Below are 24,709 nucleotides of genomic sequence, written 5' to 3'. Positions count from 1 at the left end.
TTAGTTGTCGGTATTCAAATGAAAGATTTCTCTCTAATAAACGAGTCTCATTTGATTCAAATAAATTATTCTCTTAGTGTACAGCACTTCATTTTTATTGTTCTCTAAATCTGAAACAGTAAAAATCACTGGAAATTAGTGTATACCACTTGGTATACTTATAACTGTGAAACAGTGAAAAATTACTGTTTCAGATGAAGAGAGTATGCAGAAAATTAATATTATCATTATTTCATTTATTTTTTAACTATCGATCGTGAATAAATAGTAAAAAAATTATCAAAAAAATAATGCAGAAGTATTTCTTTATTTATTATTAATCAATATTCCATGAGAATAAATTAAAATTAAGTTGTTTAAATTCTCTATAATAAATCACCAGACATAAAATTAGATTGAATATTGGAAGAAAACTTAAAATTGTTTTAGTGCGTAAGTGAAACGAAAGCTTTCTGTTCTGCGTAGCACTTCATCATCATCATAGCTGTTTCACATGCATCGGCTCCCTCTGCAGAAAGAAATAAAAAAATCGCATCAATTATCAATCTATATTTAAAAATTAAAATGAAAAACTGTTAAGCAGAAACTTACTCATGTCTTTGCACTTCATCATGACTTCGTCAATTTTGTCAGCCGGCAAGTCATTGGCCATCTTCTTTTTGGTGATTTCTTCGTCCAAAGTTCCATCTTCTTTCATCTAACGAAACAATTTATTATTTTATAATTATCAATGTGTGTTAAATAAACGATCTTATTTTAAATAATCATACAATTACTTACGACTTTGATTTTCATCATCATGCATTTCATGAAACATCGAAGTTTCATGTCATCCATCATCCATTCACCGTTCTTCGCCTTTTCAATGAAAGCTAAAAGTTGCAATAAAATCATTAATTATCGCAACTTTAATTTTACTTTTTAAAAATCGATTTTGAGTTCAATATAAGTTTTAATTTATAAATATATTAAATTAGATTATATATTACATTCATCAACGCCGGTTTCAGTGACACAGTGTGTTTTGAATTCCTTGAGCTTAGCTTTTTGTTCATCGTTGAGCTCAGCCTATAACAAAAATTACATTCAAGTATGGCATTATAATTTGGAATTTTTAAATAACTCTAAAAGTGATTTTTAAACACTTTTTATCAGCTTCACTTGTATGTTTGTTTGTATATTTGTAACCGACTCCGTTGGGCGCGATTTTAACCCACTTTAAACGGTCAGATTTCATTCAAACTTTGTAGACTTTTATCAAGGACCGATGACAGTACACTAATTTGATAAGATTATTCCATTATTCAATTTGCAAAATAAAATTTTTGAATTTATATGAATTTTATCTACAGTGAATAAGGCAGGATTTTAATTTTAACTTCCAATCATTATCTTTAACCGATTTATCTAATATTAACAAATTTTAGAATACTAAAGAGAATTTTAATTTAATAAAATAAATAATAGTTTCAGAAAACTAAAAAAACACGTTTTTATCAATAAACCAAACTAAAAAGTAAAAAGTAAATAGTAATTTAAAAAAACTAAAAAACAAAACTAAAAAATTATATTTTTAACCCTTCATTACTTGTGTCTTTTTTAGTTTCTCGCTCGGACTATAGCCCTTGTAGGAAAAAAATGATCTATAACGGGGCCTGTCTTGGCACAATAATGGGTTGCCCAGACTCAGCCGAACAATACTGGCCCACGACTGGACCACTATTCAACTGACAAGTCTTGGTTTGCCAGTCTTGAACTAAGACCCAGCCAATATTCAATTGACAAGTCTTGTTAAGCTACTCTTGGACCAAGATCTAGCCAATGTCTATGTAACAAGTCTTGGTTTGCCAGTCTTGAACCAAGACCTAGCCAATATTTAACTGACAAGCCTTGGTTTGCCAGTCTTGAACCAAGACCCAGCCAATATTCAAGTGACAAGTCTTGGTTTACTACTCTTGGACCAAGACCCAGCCAATGTCTATGTAACAAGTCTTGGTTTGCCAGTCTTGAACCAAGACCCAGCCAATATTTAACTGACAAGCCTTGGTTTGCCAGTCTTGAACCAAGACCCAGCCAATATTCAAGTGACAAGTCTTGGTTTACTACTCTTGGACCAAGACCCAGCCAATGTCTATGTAACGAGTCTTGGTTTGCCAGCCTTGATTCAAGAGTTAACCAATATTTAATTAACAAGGCTTCACAAAAAAAAAAGTTAACTTGAATCAAGTGAAAATTCTTGAACCAAAAGAAAATAATTTTGAAAAGTTTTATTGTTTTAAATCAAGACGAAAAATTCTTTAATCAAGTTGAAATTATTTAAACCAAGAAAAATTTCTTGGTTTAAGAATTTTTTTACTTAAGAAGGTTCGAGCGAATCTAATGTAAAAAATAATTTCCAATTTTGAGCTTTGAAATTAAGTATACGTATAAATAAATACGTAATTTATCTAATCCCAAAATTTTAAAAAGATTCACAATTTAGTTACTTAGATATTAAATTTTAAAAATCACACATTTTATCTCCTTATACACGGGCTCTTATGGCGGACAAACTTTTGTCGAGACTTTAATTATTTTTTTCAATATTAACCTCCCAACTTTAACTGATAAAAAACTATACTCAAGAAACTTGGATTATTGCAAAATATAAAAACAATTTAATAACAATACATTACCGATATAATTTTTGAAGTATTTAAAGTCAAATTTTATGTTTGTAACTGGTTTATCGTCAGCCATTTATTCGAATAAAGATTTGACAACATCGCGTCAACAGCTGAGAAAAAACAAAAGGATAGAAATATAGTTACAGAGAGAGAAATGTTTAACTCACACACTCATCCACGTCTCTGTTATTGGTATAATCAAACGCGCTATTGCCGAATCTGTTTATTTATTCCGTCAAGTAATAAATACCAAAGTCATTTTATTACTTTACTTTATTAAATAAGTAAAAATCATCAATTATTAAATTGTTAAAGTTATTTGAAATTAAAATAAAGAATTTTGACGAATATTGGGAAGACTAAAATTTAAAAAAAATTTTAACATTATTTTGACTCATTAGTTACGCTCGAACTTCCTTAAATCAAGGAGATGAAGTTCTTCAAAATTATTTACTTGATTCACATTAATTGTTTTTTCTGTGTTGGCTTATTATCCTTGGCCCAAGGCCCAGCCAATATTCAACTGATGTCTTGGTTTGCCAGTGTTGAACCAAGACCCAGCCACTATTGACATTGTTAAAACTGTAAATTTGACAGTTTTTCTGTCATTTTATTGTTGTTTTTTTCTATGTAGTATATACTTAAAAAAAATTTGAAATCCGTTTCTGCTTCAACTATAGTGTCGATGCACTAAAAAAAAAATTTTTTTCCACCTAGAATATTAAATTTTTTACTCAAGTTTTTTTGATTTAAAACCTTAAAATTGATTCTTAACCTTAGAATACCATGTTTTATTATAAGGCTAGTTTTTTGACAGGCAGAAAAATTTATTCTTATATTTAAAAAAACTTTCGTATTCTAATCATAAGAATACCAATTTTTTAACCATAAGGAAAAATTTCCTAGGTATAAAAAAACTTTTTTTTTCAGTGTGTATTAATTCTATTTTATAGTATTACGAAAATAACTATTTTATCGGCCAAGTCGTAATTGACCACAAGTTATCCATTAGCTTTAACATATACATTTATACATACGTTTAAAATTTACAAATTCATAATATTTTTATTCACATAAGGTAAAAGCCCCAATATATGATCATGTACCAGTATATGATCACTCTATGTATTAGTATATCTATATTCACAAATATAGGTATACAAATACATTGAGTGATCATATACTGGTACATGATCATATATTTGGACTTTTACCTTATGTAGATTTAAAACTTTCCCCAATAATGTGGCCGGCCTAATAATTTTTTTCCTATTATCTTCTAGTCATTATTAACAAGTAACAAATTATCAACAATAACCTTCAAATAAACACGAGGTTCCAGTCTTTGACTAGAGAATAATAGGAAAAAAATTTTTGACAAGTTTTTTAATCTATTCAATTGGATATAGTTCATTTTATTTATTACGGACTCTATATATAAAAATAAAATAAAAAAATTTGTTTATATATTAAAATGTCATGCGCAGTAATTTTTTGTAAATTGAGGACTATGTGTTTTTATATTGTAAAATTTTAAGATATTTATTAATTTATTATTTTTTTAGATATTTGTATTGAGTTTTTGGTTTTACATGAAAATTGTTAATGGTTTATTTGTTTGTAAACATCTTGATTTAAATTAATTATAGAAGAATTTAGACCTGATTAGAGCAATAATGTAGATATTTATTGTTTAATGAATATTTGTTAGAAAATGCTTAAATTGGAAATTTATCATTTAACAAAAACAATTATATATCGTCAAGATTGATACGGTCTTAAAAAAAAATTAAAATATAATAATTTACAGTGGAGTTTTTAGTATTGATAATTTTAAACATTAAAATTTATAACAATTCTCGAGAAAAAATGTTTTTATATAATCATACATAATTGTATATAATCATATATGACTATATATGATTATATATGAAATCACATATATAATTATATACAATTATATATAATCATATATAGTTATATATAATCATACATGATTATATATGGAATTGTATATAAGATTATATATGACTATATATGGAGCAATATACAGCCATGCAGGATTATATATAGTTCCATATACAATTATATATGCTTATATATAATTAACGTATATAAAAATTTTTTTTTTGAAAAAAAATTTTTTTTTGGTAATCACAAAAAGTGTAAAATGATGATTATAATTACGTTTAAATAATTCTGAAATAAAAAATTTGTTACATTTCCTATGAGATGTTTTGGTCTGCTCTGCTACTACCTAATAGTAAAATCATTATTTATTTTATTATTTAAATAAGTGTTATATTATAATGAGATTCGGTCAAATAAATAAATTATGAATTATGACTATCCAAATATATTATAAAATCAATTTTTATGTTGTATTTATGATAAACCCATATGATACATTATGTAGATCATAGAATCATTCTCATCTAAGACAGCAGCACAGCAGACAGAAACTTCAAGACGCACGGAGATCACTAAAGTTAAGCAGCATTGAGCAGGGTTAATAGTTGGATGGGTGACTGCTGGTGTTATAGCCGTAAAATTATAGCTAGATATTTTTTTTTGCATTTTAATTGGTTACAGAGAATTGCGTAGGACCATATTAAATACTCTATCCATAAAATTAACCCAATAATTAATTAGATGTAATAAATATATAATTAAATATTGTTATATATAATTATATATGATTAGATATGATTATATTTAGCCATTTTTCATATATAATCATATTTAACCAATTTATATATAAATATATTTAAATATTTTTCTTCGGGAAAATATTAAAAGTATTCAGAACAATGTATAAATACTAAAGTAATATAAGGACTTGACTTTTGTATTTTTTTAAATTAATAAACATTTGTGAAAAATCGTTAATTTTCATCAAAACACAATATTAAGTAACATAAATTGTGAAAACAATAAACCGTCACACTCTGTCACCATATAGAGTTAGCTTATAAAAATGATGAGATGTAGATCAATTTATCGGTCGTACGGCGTAGGGGTTAGTTATCGGTCTAGCAAGCGCGCGACTCGGGTTCGAATCTTGGTTAGGGAAAATGCAATTTTCTCTTTATTTTCATAATTAATAAAAGTTAGATCTAAATAAAGACTCAAAGGAACTAAACTTGCGTTAGCCCTGCACAATACTTATTTTCAGTCTTGGCACAGTACTGATATTCAGTCTTGGCAGGAAGTTATCATTTGTATGCTTAGACGGACTTGGGCCAAGCTTGCATTTCAAGCTTGCCCCAGAGTTAATGAGAATTGCGCCAGTCCTTGGCCAAGCTCGGCCGATTGTCCTTTCGTCTAAGGGAGTGAGTCTCTATAGGTTGAGTAGTTGTTAGGCGGCGATTTGCTTATAGTGCGAGTAACGAAGGCTTGAGCTCAAAGAGCTCAAAAATGTAATAAGTGCAATTTTGAACATTTAATTATGAAAGTAGCGGGAAGTTGCAGGGATGGCTTTTAGGGTCAACCGTTTCCTAATTTTTTAGTTTGGTTTTCTATAAAAAGCGTATTTTTTAGTTTTTCAAACTATTATTTTTTTAAAAGACTTCCACAATACTTTTGCAGTCTCAGAAACACTCTTTGGGAATAAAAACAATTATCCGCTCAGGAAAATCTTTTATTAAGGAGGTATTGCCCCAAGAAAAAGACACCAATATGTTAAGGTTATTGGTTTCTTTCTCACGCACTAGTGCTGTCTCTCTTTACAGACTATCGCTCACTTATTTCCACTCATGTAAAATATCGAAAGTCACTAAGTTCAAACATTTCTTATAAAAAAATGAATACCGTTCGTTTGTGTTATTTTTGATAAAAAAATAGGGAGAGTGGGGTAGAGCGGCCCCCCCTAAGCCAATTATTACTTTTTGTGGTTTTTTAACATCTTATTAGTTTACCTTGCGTCTACGATGAACGAATTTACCAAAATTTTGGGAAAATTTTTGATAAAAATTTTTTTTTTCTGGAGCATAACGGCCCCCACCAAAAATGATAAAAAAAATTTTTTTTTTCCACTTTAAAAAATACCTTGAAAAATATAAAAGTATTTCCTTATTTTTATCACTCTCTAGATTTCATTATCATTCGAAAAATAACTGCTATACCTGACGCACCTCGTTTTTTTCCACCCCTAACCTCTTTTATTTTCTAAAAAATAATTATAATTATAATGGTTATTCAATTGCCATGAAAATCATCATACTCCTGCTAAATTTAAATTTGAAATTGCCGCTGAAACGTAAAAGAACTTGACAAAAGAAAAAATAGAAGTGAAGCTAAGAAGAAAGTAACTCAAAAACAAAAAATAGTCAATAAAAAAAAAAAAAATTTTTAAATAAAGGCTCAAAAAATGGAAAAAATGATTGTCATCGCCTTTACTGCAATGGACTTTATTCAAAATCCACTGAATTATGGATTGTGCAAAAGTTGTAAGAAATGGTTCCATGATTCGTATGCGGGAATCAATGAAGATTATTCTGATGAATATATTTGTCACTATTGTGAAAAATAATTAATTAATTGTAAATAATTTACATTTGAGACTTTATTTTAAAATATTAATATATGTTACGTTTTTGAAAATTCATCATTAATAATAATTAATAATTTAATAATTGTAAATAATTTACATTTGATGTTTTGTTAAAAGATTTTAATTTTGTTACGTTTTATTAAAATTTTTTATAAACAATCTAACAATTGATAATTTTCTTAGGGTTTAATAATACAAAATAGATAATTTATTAATTGTAAATAATTTAAATTTAATGTTTTGTTTCAGCATTTTAATTTTGTTACGTTTTATGAAAATTTATCATAACTAATCAAACAATTAGTAATTTTCTTAGGATTTAATAATATAAATAATGAATAATTTAATAATTGTAAATAATTTACATTTGAGACTTTATTTGAAAATATTAATATTGTTACGTTTTTGAAAATTTATGATAATTTGGTGAAAAAAAAAAAAATATTTTTTGACCAAATTTTGAAGGGGGGCCGTTATACCCCAGGTATAATATATTAGCTCAAAAATATATAAATATATCAGATTTAAGATAATTTGGTAAAAAAAAAAAAAAATTTTTTTGACCAAATTTTTAAGGGGGGCCGTTATACCCCAGGTATAATATGTTAGCTCAAGAATATATAAATATATCAAATTTATGACAATTTGATAAAAAAAAAAAAAAAATATTTTTTGACCAAATTTTGAAGAGGGGCCGTTATACCCCAGAGGGCCATTATACCCTACTCTCCCCTACTTGTTATAACTTCAATTAAATGTTCTCAGTTTTTCAAAAGAATCCTAAGAAAAGTACGGTTGTTATTCAATAAAATGTTCACTCTAACTACGGTCAGGATAAAGAATACATGTTAAATGCACGATTTTTAATTGCTAATAATTCGAAAATTAGCACCGCAAGAACTATTAAAAAAAATTTATTCGTATAGAGGACACTTAAAAGTAGGATTTTTCAAAAATTAAAGAATATTGTAAGAAAAATGATTTTGGACAATACCTCCTTAATAAAAAACTTATTTAAATACTAATCATAGTGATCGTTCGCTAAAAATTTCTATAAACCTTGTAGAAAACTTAATTTCCTACAAGAATCATTTGTAGAAAACTTTTTATTATTGATCGTTGGAGACAACAATTTTTTTTTTTTTTTTACGAAAAAATCTTTTTCTGATATTCTGAAAAAAAATTGAAGAAAAAAAAAATTATAAACATTGATCCAAAAAAATATTTTCTCAAAATTTTTTAACTATTTAATTTTTTATGGAAAATTTCCGCTAAAAGTTTAAAAATAAATCCGTACAAAATTTAGCATAAAATTTAATTCCACATAAATTAAAGAGCATGAAAAAAGAAATTTTCTAAAAAAAAAATTAACTTAAAATTAAAAAAATTAACTTAAAAAGAAAAAAATTAACTTAAATCAAGAAAATAATTTTGAAGAATTTTATCGTCTTCATTTGAGTAGAAAAATTCTTAGAGTAAGAAATTTTTCTTGGTTTAAGTACAGTTTACTTGAACCAAGAATTTTTCGTCTTGATTTAAGATCTCAGTTAATTCTTTTTTTATTGTAGTTCTCAATACACAAAAAAAAAAAATACTTACAAGAGCACCAACGAAGCAAACAGCGAGAACAATAGCGAATACTTTCATTTTCGTGGGATAAATGTAGTTTACCAGAAAGCTCACAACTTACTGAATAACAAAGGAATAAAATGATCTCTTTTATACGCTTCTGATTTAATACACTGAATGTCTGTGAAGGCTATTAGCATATAAAACATAACATACTTATTTGTGGTGGGGTCGTGTCACATAAGATTAGCCTTAATTTTTATTTCGATTAACGATAACTTGTTGGCTTACTTATCGAGTCTAAAAATTGTTATTTTACGTAAAAAAAAAAAAAAATATTAACATTTATCTGACAATTGACAACATCATGTAACAGTTCAGATACAGAGGAAATTTATTTTTCCATAAGAGCTTACATCAGAGTTCATATGTTTTGTATTTCATAATTTATATAACAATAAATATCATTGCATATAAATAGTGTAGTATATAAATTAAAGCTAAAGATAAATTTGATAACCTTTTTCGTAATGATGGATAAATAAATTTAAAATCAAATATAGGCTCGCACTGTCACATACTTATGATCGTCATATTTTTATTATTATAGTTTGATTGCATGCGTAAAATTTGACTTAAAAAATCACATCCGCAAATAAAATTAGTTGTAATAATTTTTTAGCTATATAGAATTTAAATTAACTAAATTAAGTTAATTTTAATTATTCATTTAACTTGGATCTATAATTTTGAGCTTAAAGGTGAAAAAATTTTCTGATATCCTATATAGGAAGCCCCAGAGTTGAACAACGGGGCCATGCCTGGGACATTATTGGGAAGCCCATCTTGGCAAACCTATATTGTCCCATGCCCGGGCCATAACTGGGCAATCAGCCTTGGTCAACCCAATGATTACCCGAGCTTGGACTAGAACTGGGTCCCCCAGCCATGGCCATACAATGGCGATCCAGACTTGGGCCAGGACTGAGCAACCTAGCTTTGGCCGACTCAATAATTACCCGAGCGTTAGCCAAGACTGGGATGCCTAGCCTTGGCCGTTGAATGGCAACCCAGACTTGAGTCAGAATAGAGCAACCTAACTTTGGCCATTCAATGGGAAATCCAAATTTAATTAATCATTAAGTAATAGAATTTGGAACAGTAAATATTTATTACTTAACGAATATTTGATAACAAATGCTAAAATTGAAAATTCATTATTTCAACAAAACAATTATATATCGTTAAAATTGATACGGTCTTAAAAAAAATTAAAATATTATAATATGATATTAAAAATAAACAGAACGATTTAAAAAGTCTAAAGTTAATGTAAGAACTTGACTTTTGCTTTTTTTTATATTAATAAACATTTGTAAAAAATAGATAATTTTCATCAAAACACAATATTAAATAACATAAATTATATAAATAATAAACCGTCACACTCTGTCACCATATAGATTTAGCTTATATGAATGGTGAAATGCGAGTTAACTTATCGGTCGTACGGCGTAGGGGTTGGTGGTTGGTCTGGCAAGCGCGCGGCTCGGGTTCGAATCTCGGTTAGGATAAATACGATTTTCACTTTATTTCTATAATTAGCGAAAGTTAGGTCTAAATTAAGAGTTAGGTCGTCTAAACTTGCGTTAGCTCTACATCAAAATTGAAATAAATTATTTTACTATTTTATTTCAGAGAATTTAATTTATTGGAAATTGGGTTCTTAATACTAATTTGGTTTCACATTAAACAATTAAATTCTAAATATATTTTGTAATCTACTTCTTTTAGTAAATTCTATAGTGGTGAATAAGCCTGGGCTTGCATTGGCTTAAAAACTTGGGCCAGTCTTGGTTAACATACTTGGGCCAGTTTTGGTTAACAATCTTGGGCCAGTCTTGGTTATCATACTTGGGCCAGTCTAGGCAACCAAGCTTGGCACCCTGTTATCACTCCAGACTTCTACCAAGGCTGGGCCAAAGCGGGTTTACAAGCATGGGCCAGAGATAGACAGCATTGCGCCAAGCATGGCCCATATCTGGCCCCGTCGTATTGTCCTGTATGGGATGGCCTTATGTGTGCATATATAGATTTTTTTAATGACCATATATGTCCTGAAGTGGAAATTCTCCATATCAGAAACATATATAACTATATCGGGTTTGATATATCCTGATATGGCCGTATATGACATATGTCTTGAACTAAATAATTTTTATATCGAACATATCAGGCTATATGAGGACATATGAGCCATATCAGGATGTCAAGTTTCATGTGGCCATATATATGTTCTGATATGGTCAATATCCATATCAGGCCTTATCAAAAAATTTTTTTTCGGGAAGTAGTCATTTTTAAATAATAATTATTATTGTAAGTTTTACACATTTAATGAAAATCATGATCATTAATATAAATTTCACTATCGATAATCGGGTCAATAGTGTGCCTACACTGATAAAAAAAAGCTTCTGTCAAGAAAAAAAATTCTTGAGCCAAGAAAGTATTTTTTGGTTTGAGCACTGGAAAAAAAATTAACTTAAATCAAGTCGAAAATTTTTGAATCAAGTAAAATTTACTTAAATTAAACAAAATTTCTTAGTTTAAAAATTTTCATACTCAAATCAAGAAGATAATGTTCTTTAAAATTATTTACTTGATTCAAGTACCTTTTTTTTCTGAGTATATTTTTCTTAGTTTGAGATATTTTTTTCTTGATCTTCAGGGTCAACCATTTTCCGGATTTTTTTTACTTGCTATTTGGCCATCTGCCCTGGACATGAATAATTAAAGTATAAATTTCTTCTATTTCTCTACATATCTACCTGTTAGAATGAATTAATAAAGTTCGAAAATGTTTATCATACTTATGGTATGGACAAAGAGTGAAGTCATGGAAGAAAATTTTTTTTTCATTAGAAATTTTAATATATTTACAAATTTCTTAATACTTTGTCAATAAGCTTATATATGTAGTATGTGGCAGGAATTTGTATTTTCTGCGCGTATACCTCTCTGCACCTAGAGAAGGCAATAGATCCACGTTTCATGTCTCTCGTGTTGATATAATATCGTAATTTAATTTACTTTTGTTTTTAATTTTCATATTATGTTGTGATTTATTATTGTTTTGTATATAATAATCATCGATAAGTGTATTTAATAATTAATTATTAATCTGATTTTTCTTTTAGAAATTTATCTTGATAATATTTAATATTAAGATTTCTTTTATCATTATTGCTAGTTTAGTATTATGTTGTTATTACTATTGTTTATATGATATCATAAATATTGACTATATAATTATATTGGAATCAATCATATTATAAAATCTTTTCAGCATTTGTCAAGGTCCAACGATGGGTTTTGGGACAGGTAGCATAGAAATGTTGAAGCATAATATTGATTATTGGTAATTGCTCTTAGCCCTTCTCGCACGGGTGTTACCCTACTGGCTGGGTGCAGGCACATAACTATATATATATATATATATATATATATATATATATATATATATATATATATATATATATATATATATATATATATATATATCTAATATATCTAATATATAAAATTCTCGTGTCACAATGTTCGTTCCCATACTCCTCCGAAACGGCTTGACCGATTCTCATGAAATTTTTTATGCATATTCAGTAAGCCTGAGAATCGGATACTATCTATTTTTCTAACCTCTAAGTAATAAGGGGTGTTCACCCCAAAAATTTTTTTTTTATTTTTTTGATAAAATTTTTATTTTTTTATTTTTTTATTATGTGACATCAAAAAATACATACAACTCTAAATTTGCACTTTTTTATCACCAACTCTTGCTTTTTAATAGTCATTTTCATAATTTTATGATTTTCTATCCCGCTCGATAACATCAATTATTATCACTTGGTAAGTTATCCCCTCCATGTGTCTACCGGTGTCACTTCTCACCCTGTAAACAGCACGGAGTAGGGATGTTACCTCTACAGTTTTCGGCTATTATTAGTGTTTATGCTTCAAGCGTAGTAGTTAAACATTTTTACTATCTCAGTGTAACTCTCATATCAAATATATTATCGAGTAACTCTATTATTTATTTATTAATAACTAATATTATTGAATATAATTAATTATTAATAACTAATAAAATTATTAATTTTGAGTGTAAATCGCACGATCAGTTAATTAAATGACTTACATAACCTCTAAAATACTCAACACGTGTCACGAGTTCCCGCAAACAACGGCTATTGAGTTGTAAGTATAAATTATTTTTTACGTTTATTATAAAATCAAAAATTATTCTTTCTTATTTATAACGAAAATATTGTTGGGAATGGTGAAAAACGAATTCGGTGAAAGTTAGATTTTTATTACAATTGGGAAATTTTTTTTTGTGTTTACTTATAAGAGCTCTAACTTCGACAGAATGTTTTTTTTTCACTATTTCTAACAATATGTATTTTTGATATAATTAAGAAACATAAAATTTTTTGCTTTCGTGAAACTATCTAATTTTTACATGTATATTTAATGTAATCAAAGATAAAATAAATGATTAATATAATAATTAAATAATTCAATCAGTTCTATTCATGTGTATTTTGTATTGTACAGTGAACAATGCCAACAAAACGCAAAGGGGCCAATTTGAGCCGTGATACAAATAAATCTAGAAGCATTCGAAATAGAAGAGCCCAAAGAACCGAAGAACAAGTTCAGGAAGAAAATACTGGAGCGCGTGTGAGAATGGCGTAATTGCGTCAAGAACAATCAGACGATACACGAGCTGAACGCAATGAAGTCATGAGATTAGAACAACGACAATCACACCGTTTTACTGTCCATAGACGCAGAGTGAATGACCAACAACGCCAACAGGCACATCGAGCATTTGTAGCTACATCATTTCTGCGTCTAGCATTCCAGTATGAGCCCGATATTGAATATTATGCTCATTCAAAAGTAGTGCTATGGTGCTGTGGACAAAGAATGCCCGTATTGTCATGCTTTGAAATTCAAAAATGAACCAGCCGGGATGTGTTGCGCGTCAGGGAAGGTACAACTACCTGTAATTGAAACACCACCGGAACCATTGAACGGTTTACTTATCGGCACAGATCCAGATTCTAACGTGTTCCTAAAGTCCATTCGAACATTCAACTCATGCTTTCAAATGACATCGTTCGGAGCAACAGAAATAGTTCAAAATACTAATGCAAATGGTCAACAATACAATTCTACATTTAAAATCAGAGGCCAAGTTCGCTAATTCTCACTAAAATACGATCCAATAATGGCATCGCATTGGCCGTTGCATCATCGGGCATTGCGGCAACTTTATTGGATGGAGGAAGAACAGCTCATTCAGTATTTAAGCTACCACTAAATATTCAAAATAACCCTGACGCAGTGTGCAACATAAAAAAACAATCGTCCATAGCCACAGTACTGAAACAGTGTAAAATTATCATCTGGGATAAATGTACCATGGCACACAATTTGAATTCGCTTGAGGCGTTGAACAGGACATTGAAAGATATTAAAAACAACGACAAACTATTTGGTGGCACTCTGTTAGTCCTTTCAGGTGACTTCAGACAAACACTTCCCGTCATTCCACGTTCAACATACGCTGATGAAATCAACGCCTGCTTAAAATCATCGACATTGTGGCGTAATGTTGAAATAGTACAGCTGAAAGTAAATATGCGCGTTCAAATGCTTCAAGATCCATCCGCTGAAACATTCTCTAAACAACTCTTAGATATCGGCGATGGAAAAGTCACTATAGCTGAAGCTGGATACATGAAATTAGCGAATAATTTCTGCACAATCATTGATTCGCAAGATGCTGTCATTGAACAAATATTTCCCGATGTACACACGAATTACATAAATCTCGAGTGGCTTGCAGAAAGAGCAATGTTAGCTGCAAAAAATGTGGACGTTGACATTTTAAATTTGAAGATACAACAGTTATTGCCAGGGGACTTGGTATCATATAAATCTATTGATACAGTTTGCAATGACACTGAAGCTGTAAATTTTCCAACAGAGTTTTTGAACTCACTAGATTTGCCAGGCATGCCACCACATAACTTACAATTGAAGGTTGGATCTCCAATTATTTTGCTTCGTAATTTGAACCCGCCACGACTATGCAACGGTACGCGATTAGTCATTAATAAATTAATAAAAAACGTTATCGAAGGCACCATTTTAAATGGCAAGTTTCGAGGTGAAAATATATTGATACCACGAATACCTATTATACCCACAGATGTGCCAATTCAATTTAAGCGTATTCAATTTCCGATTAGATTGGCATTTGCAATGACTATTAATAAATTCCAAGGCCAAACAATGTCTGTTTGTGGCTTAGATTTGAGCACACCATGTTTTTCACACGGACAATTATACGTTGCATGCTCTCGAGTGGGTAAACCATCAAGTTTGTTTGTATTAACTAAAGACGGGCTAACAAAAAATATTGTTCACGCTGCAGCATTAAGAGATTAATATTATGTTATTAATTAATTATATAAATAATTATTACTTTTAATAAATTAAAACAATTAATGTTTGGTGTTTTGTTATTTTTAAACAACATTCCCTCATCGTTCACAGCGCTCCAGGCTTTTTTCACTCATATTCCACATTCTTATACAGTTCCAATAAGTTAGTAATTTTTTTTCTATACTAGAAATTCTCTAGAAATCATTCACATGGCAAAACAACGTTTGCCGGGTCAGCTAGTATATATATATATATATATATATATATATATATATATATATATATATATATATATATATATATATATATATAGTATACTAGTCAAAAATGAGTGTCTATACGTATATACGTTATATAAGCATGAAAGAACGTTGAGCATTATTTTAGGTGGCACTATGAGCATGCATCAACACGCAACACACTGTTAATAAAGTAGTATTAGTGCTATTGCTCCGCCCACGTGCACCGGGCGAATACTATCAGCCACGAGCAAGGAGCTAATGGAATTTTGCAATAAAGTTATTCAAAGCATCATTATTTTAAAAACTACTACTGGACTTCTCATATCCTTATTATTTAGTCATATTTAATGTTTTTTATTAGTTGCGGACGTGATGAATAATTATTTCAAATAGGCTGCATAAATTATGAATAAAATAAGTAAATCCGTCCTCGAAGTCAGGTAATTCGTTTACAATGTGTCTTATGTATGCAATGTTCCTTGTGAATGTCTATGCTTACGCCGGTGTGTGTAGCAAACTTACAAGGTTGCTTAGTAATTAGTCATTACATTATATTATATTATACTAATCGGGATCAAACTTGTTTGTTATTTATTATTTATAATGGAAATATATTTCTGTTATTGATTTCAATGAGAAAAAAAAACATTTCCTTCTGTATAATAATACGTAAAAATAAATAATAACTTCATAACCAAATTGTTTCTAACATAAATGTTGCACTAAAAAATATGTGGCTCAAGAAAAAAGTTCTCTAGCTTCGAAATATTCAGCTTAAATGAATTCATGAAATTTACTCGTGAATTAAAAAAGTAAAATATATATATATTTCAAAAATTGGTTGAAGTCAAAAAAAAAAGTTTGGAAAATCTACAAGTGCACAACTTATAATGCTCACATCATGTAATTATGAAATAATAATAATAAAATAAAAAATATGAAAAAAAAAACAGTGGTAATAGGACGACAATGCGCAGGCGCCTCTAGTGGGATAAATGTACATAATGTATACAGATCGACAGTCTTTTGGTGTATTTATTTTATTAATTGCAATTAATCGACACTGAGTTACATAGCCATTTGCATGTGATTACCGACAATTCTTTCAAAGAATTAAAAAAATATATTTTTGCTCAATTAAGGAGGTCTCTTCGCCATCAATGTTAAATAAAAAATATTAGATTATGCATAAAATTAATTTTTATCTTATAGTTAAAGTCCTTATGTATCTACTAGTGAAGTTTAATTTATTCTTCACCGTGAAAATTTTTGAAAAAAAAAAATTTCTAAAAATGTTAGTATTTTTTCCGAGTCTTACGAGAAAGTCAGACCTTAATAACTTTCTCGAATTATGGCATTAACCACCGATTAGATGGGGTAAAAAAAACTCAAAATAAGGTTTTCGAAATATTCAGATTTCATTTTTTGCAATAAAATATATAGGTTGCCGTGGAATTTATGAAGAAATTATAATTATAAAATCAAGAAATAGTATATTACACTATTAGGGCAGAAAGTTCGAGATTTCTGCACTGCGCGCCATGATGCACTGCGCATCACGGCGCGAAGTTCAGAGCTCTCAAACTTCTGCCCGTGTAGTGTATACTATTTTTCTTTATATCTGGTCGAGAGTACGTAAAATATTTAATGTACTGTATCAAAAAAAAAATTTATGCCTGCCCCCAACATTTGCGGCACGAGCGAAGCGAGTGCTGCTGGTCGGGGGGGGGGGGGGAGGGCAGGCATCAAATAAAAAAATTTTAATGTAAAATTAAATAAAAAATAATTATCAAACATTTTTTTTGGAACATTTTTAGATTAAATAAAACTGAAATTTCTTGAATTCAAAAAACATAATAAAGATTATTCTCGGTTAAAAATAAAAAAAAAAACGAGCATATTATCTGAAAATTAACAATAATTAATAAAAATCAAATTAAATTGTTGTTACTGCGTAAATTTTTCTAAATAATTCATTAATTACATAAAGTTGATCCATTTTACACACGTCACTGTCAAACTGAATCTTAGTACAGTACAACCTGGTTATAAGTTACATCGGATGATCTACTCACTCTTACGGCAGTTATATCTTTATCTATACATGAAATATTTTATGTAAATAAAAGAAAGAAAGAAATATAACCAAGTTGTATTGTACCATCAATCGTAAATGATCAGCGTAAACAAAACATAGTTAGTAACAAATGACTAATGTCAGTCGCGGCAACGAAAGCATTTTATGCTCCAGCTTTTATAGAGGGCGAATGTGTAGCTTTACCAATGCACGAATCTTTAACTTTCTGCCTCGAAATAGGTGCAAAAGATGCGTACTTTCGACCGAGGTATAAAGAAAAATTTTTAAGTAACCTACATTTAAATGGCGTCAGAACATTTGGCAACGTCTCGAGTCGAAATTTAAAGCTGACATTGCTCCCCCTAGTTCAGAATAGAACTCGCTTAAGGCCCAGTAGACCGGAATAGAGCCCATGTAGAGCCCAGTAGTCCGACTAGCGCCTACATTAGACCCTGAGGTCCTACTGCTGATCGAGAGAACCGATTTAGGACCGCTAAGTCCGACGATATTAAAAATAAATATTTCTTATCAATTCTACACTGATAGAAAGATTTGCTTATGTTTAATAACCTTTATTAACTGTTAATAAAGCTTATTAAACATCATAGGATTTAATAAATATTTATTAACGAAAAAGAAATTGTAACTAGTGAAGGTCAACTGCATGATCGTACCAAAAAGATTTTTTCAAAAAATGTTGTTGATGATGAAAAAGCTGCTGCTAAAAGTAAAAAGTTGTTGAACAGCTTAAAAAACACTAATAAAAGGAAAATTGACTTGAAAATAAGCTCTGAAGAGTCAATATTTAAAAAAAATAAAACAATTTCACATTGCTCACCACCATCGAGTCCAATTTCAAGTCTTCAACACATACAACCACCTTATTTTCCATATAACAATCAGCATGTACAACTAAATTCACCTGACATTCATTACAATCCATCAGTACTTCAACATCCTGGCAGAATGCCTCTCTCTCCAGTAACACCGAGTATTTCTCCTCCACCAATTATTGTTTCTCGCCCGATGCCACAAGATTTAATATCTACAAACCAAAAGTCACCTCCCAGAATAAACGTTTCTTCTAGCATGTGCAGATCAAGTTCATCTAAGATAAACTCAGATGCCAAGACTGTTCAAGATGAATTTTATCCGCACAAGCAACCTGATTCTACAAAAAACAAAGAAAATTATGAAAGTGACAAAGGTTTAAATAATAAGTCAAGTGACAAAGGTCTAATTGATAAATCAAATGACAGCTCAGATATGGAGAACTCTGATGGGGATGACGCCGGTGTTTTGTCTAGAATTGAACTAGGCAAAAGTAAATATACTAAATTTTGCAGCCAAAATAATTTTCTATCAACAAAATATTAATTTAGAGGGTATAATTGGCGAAAAATTTAAATAAAATATTCATCATAACTTTTTGAGATGTCAAGTTTTGCAAAATTCGAGGAAAACTTGGAAAAGCAATATGAATGAAGAATGTTTGTTTGTCTACAACTAGTTTTTTTTTTCAAAACAAGTTGAACAACAGATTTATTTACAAATCCAAAAAATAATAAAAATTTAAATCAATTAATTAAATTACAGTATTGTTTTAGTTAATGATAATATTTTTCAGTTACACCTAGAGATATTAACTTTCAAGAGCAGCTTTTGAAAGCGATGAAAAGGAAGTACGCGAATCAAACTCGAATGGATGTTCTTTCAGATAAAATAGTTTCGGTATACCCAATAATTAAAAATTATTATAATAAACTAAATGAATATTATTTTTAATATATAAATAAATATCGATTTTTAATTTTTAGATTCCTGATCAGTTTACCGAAGAAGGGAAAGACAATGAAAAAGTTATACTTACTAATAATTTTTTAATTTATTTTCCCAATACTTACATTACTAACATTAAAATTATCAATTGCAGTTTGAATTGTCTCCAAATACAGGTATATACTTGTCTCGAGCTCGTGCTGCTTTGATTGAAACAGAAGCAATCAACAAAAAGGACTGGAAAATTATGATTAGAGAAACACTTCTCAACATTTATGGATCGAGTATGTCTAACTATAGTGCCAAAGGTAAACGAGGAGAATATCCAGCAATTGATTCTGACGTATTCAAGGGATTATTTGGTAAATAAACAAAAATAAAATAATTTTATATTTTTTAGTATACATTTTATGTTTTTAGGTCTAATAAATTTTTTTTTTTAGAGTGGATAAATAATAAGTTTGAGAATAAAGTCTCTGATACAGAATTTACGAAAAAAATGAATAGAATTCTTGAGAATAAAAGGAAATATAAAAAAAAAAAAATATCTGTAAGTACACCTAATGCCATGAAAACAACCATTAATACCAGCAACAAATTTCATTCGGTCTCATCTGAGAAAAAACAAAACGAATCAAACGTAAAACCCCATACGATAACATCACAACATAATCAGGATTTATCGAATGCTAAACCTCATACAATAACGTATCAGGACAATCAAGGTAAATTGCTATTAAAAATAGTTTTTTTTTAATATTTTTTATGCACTCTTACAATTGATAATTATTATTAAGATAATTACTTATTTAATTGTTTAGTGGAACTGTCAACAAGAAATCAATCCATTAATCTGCATAATAAAAATCCACAAACGCTTGAGTCACCAATCGCATCAACAACGAACTTCAGTTGGAATCAATATGAAGTCCCACAAATATCCAATCAATCGGCAGGTGATAAAAATTGGGCCAACACTCCGATTCAATACGCTTCACCGATAAGCGATGGGCAGTCCTTACCATACTACAATAAACATTACGATTATTTGTCAGACACTCTTAACACGATGCCGATATTTCCTGTGGATCTATCTGGAGGAAGTATCTATGATTCTAATGAATATCCGCATGTTAATCGTGTTTGAAATTGATGTTTGACGATATTAGACGATGTTAGACGATGTTTGAAATTGATCTGTCATTTTCATATCATCTTTTGCTAGGTTTTGGTCCACCCCGAGTATTCTATTTCCTCGGTACCCGACGCATCTGACGTGCAGATATGCCGGGTATTCCCCTATACGCCACCTGGGGAGGCGCCCGATGCGAGACCCAGCAAGCCCGACACGAAGGTGTCACCATCTTCGCGAGGGTGTCACTATGTCTGTATGTATGTATGTATGTGTGTGTGTGTGTGTGTGCGTGTGTTTTTTTTTTGTTTTAAGGGGGGGGGGAATCCTTTTTACGGATTCTAGGCATAGTTGTTTGGCCTGGATATGTGGCGACTCGACGCAGTGTCATACTAAAACTCGACGCTAGCGCCCCTACCCACTAAACCCTAAACCCCTTTTCCTCTTTCCCCTAATCCCTCATGGAAACCGCCGTTAGGCATTACTTCGTGAGGGGAGGATCTAGCTACTGCTCTTTCTTCTGGTAGCTAAGGTGTTATTTTACCTTTCTTCTAGTTGTTGTCATTTGCTCTTCTTCTTTCGATGGAACGCAAGTCTATGAGGACTTCTGTTGCAAATGTGCTGATGGCGTTCCAGGAGGCTCTTGATGACAACATTGCTTCTACTATTGTCTTTGGTTGGCTTTTCTTCTTTAGGATCATCTCCAGCTTATCTCGCTGTGGGTAAAATCGTGGGCAGTCAAAGAAAACGTGCTCCGCGTCTTTATTGATTCCTGGGCAGGACGGGCACTCCGGTGAATCATCATGCTTGAAGCGGTGAAGATACGTCCGAAAACATCCATGTCCTGACAACAACTGCGTCAGATAGTAATTAACCTCGCCATGACTTCGGTTTAGCCAAACATCGATCTTCGGTATGAGACAGTGTGTCCATCTCCCTGTTGTCGCGGCGTCCCACTGCGATTGCCATCGTGCGATGCTGTTCTGCCGTTCTTTAGCTCTGAGTTCCTCGGCACTTAGTGTGGTTGTCCTCTTTCGTTGGTAAAGGTTCCGTCTTTCCTCAGCTAGGACTCTGAGCGGCAAAGTTCCGGAAATGACACACACTGCTTCCTCTGATATTGTTCGAAAGGCGCTGGCTACTCTTAGCGCGCTCAGTCGGTAAACTGGACCATGCTTTCGGACTATGCTTTCCTCCATGATTCTTGGATCTCAAGTGCGTCGGCCCAAATGGATATACCATATGTGAGGACCGATGTAACTACTGATGATAGCAATGACCTCCTTGTCTGCTTCGGGCCACCGATGTTGGGCATCAATCGTACTAGGTTAGCTACTACTGCTGATGCTTTGGCGGTCACGTGTTCAACTTGTTGTTTGAAGTTAAGTCGGGCATCGAGCATCACTCCTAGATATCGAATGAATGGTTGGGATGTGATTTCTTGGTCTCCGACGTTTAGATTGATCGTTTCCACCACTTTTCTGCTAGTGATAAGTACATCCTTGGTCTTCTGTTTAGCCGGTTGTAGATTTACTGTGTCCATCCACTGGTTAATTCGCTCAAAGGTGATAGCGAACATATGTTTTATCTCATCAAGATGCTTGGCAACGATTACTACGGCTACGTCGTCCGCGTATGCTACCAGTTTGACATTTCTTGGTAGTTTCAGTCTCAGCAATCCGTTGTACATGACATTCCAGAGAAGTGGACCGAGAACAGAACCCTGCGGTACACCTCCAGTAACATCATACTCCTTTGGACCATTCTTCGTGTCATATCTCAGGACTCTATCTGTGAAGTAGCTAGCGACTATCCTTCGTAGGTATCTTGGTACGTTCATCTCTTGAAGGGCTTGCATGATGCAATCCCAGTTGGCGGAGTTGAAGGCATTTTTTATGTCTAAAGTTGCCACCAGGCAATATTTCTTCGTTCCCCCCTTCCATCTGGTACCGGCGATTGCGTCTTTGGCTATACCGACAACCAGGTTGGTCGTGTCCAGGGTTGATCGTCCTTTCCGAAATCCGTACTGATTGTCTGCCAAGAGTGGATCGACAACTGCTTCTATCCTTTGGTGGATTATACGTTCTAGTATCTTACCGGCTGTATCCAGCATGCAGAGTGGACGATAAGATGACGGTTCTTCCGGTGGCTTTTTCCCTTTAGGAAGTAGTACCAGCCGTTGTTGTTTCCACTTCCGAGGAAAAATCCCTTCCTTCAAGCAGATGTTGTAGACGTCGAGGAATAACGCTGGCGCTGCTTTAATAGATGTTTTCAAGGCAATATTAGGGATTCCGTCCAATCCCGGTGCTTTATTATTCCCGATGCGGTTACAAGCTTCCATCAGTTCTTCTTCCGTGACAGGTGGAATATCATTCAGTTCGTCCTGTGTCAACATGTGCGTGCGTGTGTGTGTGTGTGTGTGTGTGTGTGTGTGTGTGTGTGTGTGTGTGTGTATGTATGTATGTAAACCTTTCATAACTTTTGAATGACTTGACCGATTCGATTGCGGTTGGCGCCATTCGAAAGGGCTTGTCCAAACTTAGGTTTTGGATACAATTTGGACCGATTCGGATCGATAGATTTCGGAAAATCTAAAAAAAACTGTAAAAAAAAAATTTTTAAAAGTGGTTTTTTTGGAATAACTTCTGAACAGCTTTATCGATCAACTTTAAAAACTAGCTTTTAACCTTGAAAAACTACGTCGATCGTCGCTAATCCGGTCAAAATCGGTTGATTCGTTCGAGAGATATCGTGCAGGAAAGAAAACCCAAAAAAGTATTTTTTCGGAATTACTCCAAAATTTCTAGTTTGATCAATTTGAACTTAAAATTTTTTTATAAAGCTTAAAAAACTGCGTCGAATGCCATTAACCGCGTAAAAATCGGTTCATTCATTCAAAAGTTATTGCGGTTTGAAAACTCAAACTTCTATCAAACTTTTGAGCCTGCAGAGCTCAAAAGCATAGAAAAGTTATCTTTTTGAGCTCAAAACAACATATAAATTGTATTTTTGAGCTCCAAGAGCTCAAAAACGTCGTAAATGCAATTTTAAGCGCCCAGGTATGGAATGAGCGGGAAGTTGCAGGGATGGCCTTCAAGGTCAACCGTTTTCCTAATTTTTTTCTATTTTGAATAAAGAAAATTATTAGATATAAAATGAAGAAACTTATCTAATAATATGCAGAAAATGTAAATTAAAATATTATTTTTCTGAAATTTCAGAGGCTAAAATTAAGTATGTCTGAAATTGGGTTCGTTAAAGTTTACTAAGTTTTTTGCTGGACTAAGCTCAGATTAGTATATCTTGCATTATTTTCTGATAGATATTCTTTAGATAGAATGTAGACGTTTAGTTTTTGGTTCACGATCCGCTAAGCCATTTTCAAATCCTCAGTTGTTAAATTTTCAACATGTCTATTTGTGAAGTTTACTAATATTTTCAATAATATATACTCTTGATTTGTCGGTATAAAATTTTTTTTTCACTCAAACTCGTTTTAAGGACGTTTCTAGACAAGAAAAAGACACCCATAGGGGCCATAAGTTATGGCTATTGGTTTATTTCTCGCGCATTAGCGCTGCCTCTCTTTACAGGCTCACTTACTTTCACTCACGTAAAATATCGAAAGTCACCAACTTCAAACATTTTTTATAAAAAAATTAATACCGCTCGTTTATGTTATTTTTGATAAAAAATATTTGTTATATCTTCAATTAATGATTCTCAGTTTTTTAAAGCAATCCTAAGAAAAGTGCGATTGATATTTAATAAATCGTTTGCTTGAACGTCGATCAGCATAGGGAATAGATGTTAAATATACGATTTTTAATCGCTAATATTTCGAAATTTAGTACCGTAAGAACTATTAAAAAAAAATCCCTACGTATTAAGGACACTTAAAAGTATGTGTATTGAAGAATTGAACGATATTGTAAGAAAACGGTTTTTTCTCGGAACGTCCTTAATTCCAAAAGATAATCAATTTTTGAATCAAGATAATCAAATAGTTTCCCGTGTAAAAAAAGATGTCACAAAAATATCCCAAGCGGGGAGCTCCAAAATTGACACAATTTGAGACTATTTTGTGACATTTTTGTGTCACCGGATGAAAAATCCAAAATATAAGAGTTAAGCATTTTTAAACTCTCATAAAAAATTATTTTCAAACTCACG

The 24,709-nt window shown here is 31.2% G+C and overlaps 2 protein-coding genes across 2 annotated transcripts; one reads left to right on the top strand and one right to left on the bottom strand.

Annotated features, from left to right (window-relative positions):
* Positions 1-288: 288 nt before the first annotated feature.
* Positions 289-8,973, bottom strand: LOC123271925 (general odorant-binding protein 56d-like). Its single transcript, XM_044738484.1, has 5 exons — positions 8,818-8,973; positions 990-1,068; positions 781-872; positions 592-697; positions 289-508 (listed from the first exon to the last, which is right to left on the bottom strand). The coding sequence occupies exons 1-5, from the start codon at positions 8,863-8,865 to the stop codon at positions 426-428; spliced, it is 408 nt and encodes a 135-aa protein (XP_044594419.1). The 5' UTR covers positions 8,866-8,973; the 3' UTR covers positions 289-425.
* Positions 8,974-19,868: 10,895 nt separating this feature from the next.
* On the top strand, positions 19,869-20,719 carry LOC123271913. Its single transcript, XM_044738463.1, has 2 exons — positions 19,869-20,132; positions 20,229-20,719. The coding sequence occupies exons 1-2, from the start codon at positions 19,907-19,909 to the stop codon at positions 20,552-20,554; spliced, it is 552 nt and encodes a 183-aa protein (XP_044594398.1). The 5' UTR covers positions 19,869-19,906; the 3' UTR covers positions 20,555-20,719.
* Positions 20,720-24,709: the final 3,990 nt, after the last annotated feature.

Source organism: Cotesia glomerata, linkage group LG9 (assembly GCF_020080835.1).
Source record: "Cotesia glomerata isolate CgM1 linkage group LG9, MPM_Cglom_v2.3, whole genome shotgun sequence".
Taxonomy (NCBI): Eukaryota; Metazoa; Arthropoda; class Insecta; order Hymenoptera; family Braconidae; genus Cotesia; species Cotesia glomerata.
This window is presented reverse-complemented; position numbering and strand designations above follow the sequence as displayed.